This window comes from Pseudochaenichthys georgianus, unplaced genomic scaffold (genome assembly GCF_902827115.2).
Source record: "Pseudochaenichthys georgianus unplaced genomic scaffold, fPseGeo1.2 scaffold_2176_arrow_ctg1, whole genome shotgun sequence".
NCBI lineage: Eukaryota > Metazoa > Chordata > Actinopteri > Perciformes > Channichthyidae > Pseudochaenichthys > Pseudochaenichthys georgianus.
Window position 1 is genome coordinate 12,501 of NW_027262826.1, and position 8,165 is coordinate 20,665.

Genomic DNA, 8,165 nt, shown 5'->3' on the forward strand with positions numbered 1-8,165 from the left:
GAGTCTTTTATCTGTTCTCTCTGAATATGAGTCTTTTATCTGTTCTCTCTGAATATGAGTCTTTTATCTGTTCTCTCTGAATATGAGTCTTTTATCTGTTCTCTCTGAATATGAGTCTTTTATCTGTTCTCTCTGAATATGAGTCTTTTATCTGTTCTCTCTCTGAATATGAGTCTTTTATCTGTTCTCTCTGAATATGAGTCTTTTATCTGTTCTCTCTGAATATGAGTCTTTTATCTGTTCTCTCTGAATATGAGTCTTTTATCTGTTCTCTCTGAATAGGAGTCTTTTATCTGTTCTCTCTGAATATGAGTCTTTTATCTGTTCTCTCTGAATATGAGTCTTTTATCTGTTCTCTCTGAATATGAGTCTTTTATCTGTTCTCTCTGAATATGAGTCTTTTATCTGTTCTCTCTGAATAGGAGTCTTTTATCTGTTCTCTCTGAATAGGAGTCTTTTATCTGTTCTCTCTGAATATGAGTCTTTTATCTGTTCTCTCTGAATATGAGTCTTTTATCTGTTCTCTCTGAATATGAGTCTTTTATCGGTTCTCTCTCTGAATACGAGTCTTTTATCTGTTCTCTCTGAATATGAGTCTTTTATCTGTTCTCTCTGAATATGAGTCTTTTATCTGTTCTCTCTGAATATGAGTCTTTTATCTGTTCTCTCTGAATATGAGTCTTTTATCTGTTCTCTCTGAATATGAGTCTTTTATCGGTTCTCTCTCTGAATATGAGTCTTTCATCTGTTCTCTCTGAATATGAGTCTTTTATCTGTTCTCTCTGAATATGAGTCTTTCATCTGTTCTCTCTGAATATGAGTCTTTTATCTGTTCTCTCTGAATATGAGTCTTTTATCTGTTCTCTCTGAATATGAGTCTTTTATCTGTTCTCTCTGAATATGAGTCTTTTATCTGTTCTCTCTGAATATGAGTCTTTTATCTGTTCTCTCTCTGAATATGAGTCTTTTATCTGTTCTCTCTCTGAATATGAGTCTTTTATCTGTTCTCTCTCTGAATATGAGTCTTTTATCTGTTCTCTCTGAATATGAGTCTTTTATCTGTTCTCTCTCTGAATATGAGTCTTTTATCTGTTCTCTCTGAATATGAGTCTTTTATCTGTTCTCTCTGAATATGAGTCTTTTATCTGTTCTCTATCTGAATATGAGCCTTCTGAAGAAACAGGACATTTCTGACCAAATCAAATATCAAGCTGTTATTTTGTATAACTCGCAGTTCATTGATTGAGTCGCAGTTCATTGATTGAGTCTCACCTGCAACGATTCCCTCTGGTGGGTTCAGCGTCAGCTCTGAAACACACATGTTAGCATCACGTTAGCACCACGTTAGCATCACATTAGCATCACGTTAGCACCACGTTAGCATCAAGACCTTTCATTGACTCGGAACGATAAGTATACTGTACACTGTGTGTATACTGTACACTGTGTGTGTGTGTATACTGTACGTGTGTGTGTGTGTGTGTGTGTGTGTGTGTGTGTGTGCTGTACACTAGGGGTGTTGAAAATAATCGTTTCTACGATGCATTGCGATGCGGACGTGGACGTTTCGGTCTCGATGCAGTGACGGAAGATAATCGGTTATAGAGTAGTAACGTAGCTTCCTGATTTTCCGGCCGCGGCTTTACTATAACGTTTGTTCTGTCACTTTAATTTCAAACCGGTCGGTGACGCAGAGATCAGGGAACAGACGTGACAGCGGCATAGCAACACGGAGCAGTCTGCTTTATCCACCAACACAAGAACACCAGTCCAGAACCGACAGCAGAAGGACCCGCTCTGAATCACTCCGTGTCGCTGCGGCTCAGAGACACAGGGAGGGATTTATGTTTTTCAAAAATAATCGCGTTACAATCATGTCAGGTCTTTGGTGGATTTAATTAAGTCTTGGATTGCAAAGTATGAATGTCCTCTAGCAATTTGCAGACGATATATACGTGTGTAAAGTTTGTGAAGGCAGGAGGAAAAAAGCTTCCGCGATCACCGTCTCCTCCGTTCCTCCAAGCCCCGCCCCCTCCTTGAAAATAATGAGTGACAGGCTGACAGTGACCCGATAGAAACTTTATTATTCACTTAATCACTGATTGATATATGAAGCTAATTTAATCTCATGCATTCATGGGATTCATGCAACAGTGAGACAGAGAATGTGAGTGTGCCCACATGCAGTATTTTAGTTTGTATATGCTGTTGTAAATACCCCTGCTGTGTTCAGACTCACGTCCTGTGTGTGAGGCCTCATTCAGGACCTTCAGTGTCCTTTCTCAACAGAAGGCCGCGGCCAGAAGCTGCAGCTCGACTGCAGGAGCATTAGCTTTCTGTTTTTGAGGATGGAACAACTTCACACACGGAGGCTAGACCGATACAATTCATTTATTTTGGTTTATAAATTAATGTCAAGACATTTATGTTATTGATTTCTGAAGCACTTTCTAAATAATAAAGAGAGAGTTCTTATGTATTTACTGCATGCATGCGTTGATGAAGAATAAGCCATGGGCAGTAACATTGAGGATGCAACGCATTGGGATGAATCGTGATGCACCGGGATGCACCGGGATATCGAACCGAATCGAACCGTTGACAGGATAATCGAATCGTGAGACCAGTGAAGATGCACAGCCCTACTGTACACTGTGTGTGTGTGTGTGTTGTACACTGTGTGTGTGTGTGTGTGTGTGTGTGTGTGTTGTACACTGTGTGTGTACTGTACACTGTGTGCTACACTGTGTGTGTGTGCTGTACACTGTGTGTGTGTGTGTGTGTGCTGTACACTGTGTGTGTTGTACACTGTGTGTGCTGTACACTGTGTGTGTGTGTGTGTGTGTACTGTACACTGTGTGTACTGTACACTGTGTGTGTGTGTGTGTGTGTGTGTGTACTGTACACTGTGTGTGTGTGTGTGTGTGTGTGTGTGTGTGTGTGTGTACTGTACACTGTGTGTACTGTACACTGTGTGTGTGTGTGTGTGTACTGTACACTGTGTGTACTGTACACTGTGTGTGTGCGTGTGTGTGTACTGTACACTGTGTGTACTGTACACTGTGTGTGTGTGTGTGTGTGTGTGTGTGTGTGTGTGTACTGTACACTGTGTGTACTGTACACTGTGTGTGTGTGTGTGTGCGTGTGTGTGTACTGTACACTGTGTGTACTGTACACTGTGTGTGTGCGTGTGTGTGTACTGTACACTGTGTGTACTGTACACTGTGTGTGTGTGTGTGTGTGTGTGTGTGTGTGTGTGTGTGTGTGTGTGTGTGTGTGTGTACTGTACACTGTGTGTGTACTTTTTTCGGTTCACCAACAAAAAACTCACTCCAAGCTGAACTCAAAGGTTGGCAGCCCTGACTAAAGTACTAGATATGAGTACTTGTACTAAAGTACTAGATATGAGTGCTTGTATTTGTACTAAAGTACTAGATATGAGCACTTGTACTAAATATGAGTGCTTGTACTTGTACTAAAGTACTAGATATGAGTACTTTTACTAAAGTACTAGATATGAGTACTTGTTCTAAAGTACTAGATATGAGTGCTTGTACTTGTACTAAAGTACTAGATATGAGTACTTGTAATAAAGTACTAGATATGAGTGCTTGTATTTGTACTAAAGTACTAGATATGAGCACTTGTACTAAATATGAGTGCTTGTACTTGTACTAAAGTACTAGATATGAGTACTTTTACTAAAGTACTAGATATGAGTACTTGTACTAAAGTACTAGATATGAGTGCTTGTACTTGTACTAAAGTACTAGATATGAGTGCTTGTACTAAAGTACTAGATATGAGTGCTTGTACTTGTACTAGATATGAGTGCTTGTACTAAAGTACTAGATATGAGTGATTGTACTTGTACTAAAGTACTAGATATGAGTGCTTGTACTAAAGTACTAGATATGAGTACTTGTACTAAAGTACTAGATATGAGTACTTGTACTAAAGTACTATGAGGGCTTGTATAATGCGTGTCGGCGGTGAAACAGCGGGAGGAGAGGAGCTCCAATCCGCGCTGAGAGCCGGGGAAAGCGCTGAATAAATCAAATGTATTATTATTATTAAATCCGTAGGGTTAGCCGTTAGCTGTTAGCTGTTAGCCGTTAGCTGTTAGCCGTTAGCTCCGCGTTCTAACGGTGACGTGTTAAAGCCCTCACTCACGTCTGTACTCCGCCATGAGTCTCTTCAGCGCGGTGCCGGCCATCAGGGTCTCTTCTCTCACTCTCAGCTCCTGCAGGAACAGAAAGGTCTCCAGACAGCTCCGAGATCAGCTCAGGACAACAACAGTTTGACGGATGTGTTGCGCGAGCTCAGCTTCCTGTTGTCGCCGTGAGTCTCCGCTCACAGCGCCCCTCACAGCGCCCCTGCAGGCACAGCGCTGCTGGTACAGGTAGTTTCAAGCTTCCAAGGCTTGTATTGTCATGTGTTCAGAGCGACATCACAGGCTCCTCCAACAGAGAAGCACGAGAGCACAGATACAACAGCGCAGGCAAATAACATATATAGAATAGAAAGTGCAGAACAGTCTGTACAGACATTGGAATATTGATATGTAAGTGGCAACAGATGCATGTGATGGATGGGCAGGTGAGTCTCTGGCCGGTGGGAAGAAGGCGTCTGAGTCTGGGGGTATGGGGTCAGCGTGGTCTCATAAAGATAAAGCAACACCTTCTCAGAAGCTAAACGAAGAGTTTAAGAGAAAATAAACGGATTTCATTTAAAAAATAAAACTATAAGTTGCAAACAAATCGTTTGTAATCAAGTCTTTCTCTTTGTTTGAACTCATCTCTCCGCGTCTCCTTTCCGCTGCTTCACTGTTTGTTTGCGATTCTGACACAAACGTCCCAGGTGGGCGGGACGTTCAGCGGGGCGTCCCCATTGGCTACTCAGTTTTTGAGTGACAGCCAGAGACTCCCTGAGAGAGACCTGAACCAGCTCCATGGAGAGAGAGACCTGAACCAGCTCCATGGAGAGAGAGAGACCTGAACCAGCTCCATGGAGAGAGAGACCTGAACCAGCTCCATGGAGAGAGAGACCTGAACCAGCTCCATGGAGAGAGACCTGAACCAGCTCCATGGAGAGAGAGAGACCTGAACCAGCTCCATAGAGAGAGAGACCTGAACCAGCTCCATGGAGAGAGAGAGACCTGAACCAGCTCCATAGAGAGAGAGAGACCTGAACCAGCTCCATGGAGAGAGAGACCTGAACCAGCTCCATGGAGAGAGAGAGACCTGAACCAGCTCCATGGAGAGAGAGAGACCTGAACCAGCTCCATGGAGAGAGAGAGACCTGAACCAGCTCCATGAGAGAGAGACCTGAACCAGCTCCATGGAGAGAGAGACCTGAACCAGCTCCATGGAGAGAGAGAGACCTGAACCAGCTCCATAGAGAGAGAGAGACCTGAACCAGCTCCATGGAGAGAGAGAGACCTGAACCAGCTCCATGGAGAGAGAGACCTGAACCAGCTCCATAGAGAGAGAGACCTGAACCAGCTCCATGGAGAGAGAGACCTGAACCAGCTCCATGAAGAGAGACCTGAACCAGCTCCACGGAGAGAGACCTGAACCAGCTCCATGGAGAGAGACCTGAACCAGCTCCATGGAGAGAGAGAGACCTGAACCAGCTCCATGGAGAGAGACCTGAACCAGCTCCATGGAGAGAGACCTGAACCAGCTCCATGGAGAGAGAGAGACCTGAACCAGCTCCATAGAGAGAGAGAGACCTGAACCAGCTCCACGGAGAGAGAGAGACCTGAACCAGCTCCACGGAGAGAGACCTGAACCAGCTCCATAGAGAGAGAGACCTGAACCAGCTCCATGGAGAGAGAGAGACCTGAACCAGCTCCATAGAGAGAGAGAGACCTGAACCAGCTCCATGGAGAGAGAGAGACCTGAACCAGCTCCATGGAGAGAGAGAGACCTGAACCAGCTCCATGGAGAGAGAGAGACCTGAACCAGCTCCATGGAGAGAGAGAGACCTGAACCAGCTCCATGGAGAGAGAGAGACCTGAACCAGCTCCATGGAGAGAGAGACCTGAACCAGCTCCATGGAGAGAGAGAGACCTGAACCAGCTCCATAGAGAGAGAGACCTGAACCAGCTCCATGGAGAGAGAGACCTGAACCAGCTCCATAGAGAGAGAGACCTGAACCAGCTCCATAGAGAGAGAGACCTGAACCAGCTCCATGGAGAGAGAGACCTGAACCAGCTCCATGGAGAGAGAGACCTGAACCAGCTCCATGGAGAGAGAGACCTGAACCAGCTCCATAGAGAGAGAGAGACCTGAACCAGCTCCATGGAGAGAGAGAGACCTGAACCAGCTCCATGGAGAGAGACCTGAACCAGCTCCATGGAGAGAGAGACCTGAACCAGCTCCATGGAGAGAGAGAGACCTGAACCAGCTCCATAGAGAGAGACCTGAACCAGCTCCATGGAGAGAGAGAGACCTGAACCAGCTCCATGGAGAGAGAGAGACCTGAACCAGCTCCATGGAGAGAGAGACCTGAACCAGCTCCATGGAGAGAGAGAGACCTGAACCAGCTCCATGGAGAGAGAGAGACCTGAACCAGCTCCATGAGAGAGAGACCTGAACCAGCTCCATGGAGAGAGAGACCTGAACCAGCTCCATGGAAGAGAGAGACCTGAACCAGCTCCATGGAGGAGAGAGACCTGAACCAGCTCCATGGAGAGAGAGAGACCTGAACCAGCTCCATGGAGAGAGACCTGAACCAGCTCCATGGAGAGAGAGAGACCTGAACCAGCTCCATGGAGAGAGAGAGAGACCTGTACACAGCTCCATGGAGAGAGAGAGACCTGAACCAGCTCCATGGAGAGAGAGAGACCTGAACCAGCTCCATGGAAGAGAGAGACCTGAACCAGCTCCATGGAGAGAGAGACCTGAACCAGCTCCATGGGAGAGAGAGGACCTGAACCAGCTCCATGGAGAGAGAGACCTGAACCATCTCCATGGAGGAGAGAGACCTGAACCAGCTCCATGGAGAGAGAGACCTGAACCAGCTCCATAGAGAGAGACCTGAACCAGCTCCATGGAGAGAGAGAGACCTGAACCAGCTCCATGGAGAGAGAGAGACCTGAACCAGCTCCATGAGAGAGAGACCTGAACCAGCTCCATAGGAGAAGACCTGAACCAGCTCCATGAGAGAGATACCTGAACCAGCTCCATGGAGAGAGAGACCTGAACCAGCTCCATGAGAGAGAGACCTGAACCAGCTCCATGAGAGAGAGACCTGAACCAGCTCCATGAGAGAGAGACCTGAACCAGCTCCATGGAGAGAGAGAGACCTGAACCAGCTCCATGGAGAGAGAGACCTGAACCAGCTCCATGGAGAGAGAGAGACCTGAACCAGCTCCATGGAGAGAGAGACCTGAACCAGCTCCATGAGAGAGAGAGACCTGAACCAGCTCCATGGAGAGAGAGAGACCTGAACCAGCTCCATGGAGAGAGAGAGACCTGAACCAGCTCCATGGAGAGAGAGACCTGAACCAGCTCCATGGAGAGAGAGACCTGAACCAGCTCCATGGAGAGAGAGACCTGAACCAGCTCCATGGAGAGAGAGAGACCTGAACCAGCTCCATGGAGAGAGAGACCTGAACCAGCTCCATGGAGAGAGAGAGACCTGAACCAGCTCCATGGAGAGAGAGAGACCTGAACCAGCTCCATGGAGAGAGAGACCTGAACCAGCTCCATGGAGAGAGACCTGAACCAGCTCCATGGAGAGAGAGAGACCTGAACCAGCTCCATAGAGAGAGAGACCTGAACCAGCTCCATGGAGAGAGAGACCTGAACCAGCTCCATAGAGAGAGACCTGAACCAGCTCCATGAGAGAGAGACCTGAACCAGCTCCATGGAGAGAGAGAGACCTGAACCAGCTCCATGGAGAGAGAGAGACCTGAACCAGCTCCATGGAGAGAGAGAGACCTGAACCAGCTCCATGGAGAGAGACCTGAACCAGCTCCATGGAGAGAGAGACCTGAACCAGCTCCATGGAGAGAGAGACCTGAACCAGCTCCATGGAGAGAGAGAGACCTGAACCAGCTCCATGGAGAGAGAGACCTGAACCAGCTCCATGGAGAGAGAGACCTGAACCAGCTCCATGAGAGAGAGAGACCTGAACCAGCTCCATGAGAGAGAGAG

The 8,165-nt window shown here is 46.8% G+C and overlaps 1 protein-coding gene across 1 annotated transcript in view; it reads right to left on the reverse strand.

The window, feature by feature from the left end:
• ube2g2 (ubiquitin-conjugating enzyme E2G 2 (UBC7 homolog, yeast)) overlaps window positions 1-4,350 on the reverse strand; it is a 15,964-nt gene extending 11,614 nt beyond the window's left edge. Inside the window, exons 1-2 of the mRNA XM_034077938.2 lie at window positions 4,174-4,350; window positions 1,273-1,308 (exon numbers count right to left, since the gene is read on the reverse strand). Coding sequence (XP_033933829.1) covers window positions 1,273-1,308; window positions 4,174-4,216 — 79 coding nt within the window. The 5' untranslated portion in view covers window positions 4,217-4,350. The remainder of the gene's footprint in view (window positions 1-1,272; window positions 1,309-4,173) is intronic.
• Between the last annotated feature and the right edge of the window lie 3,815 nt (window positions 4,351-8,165).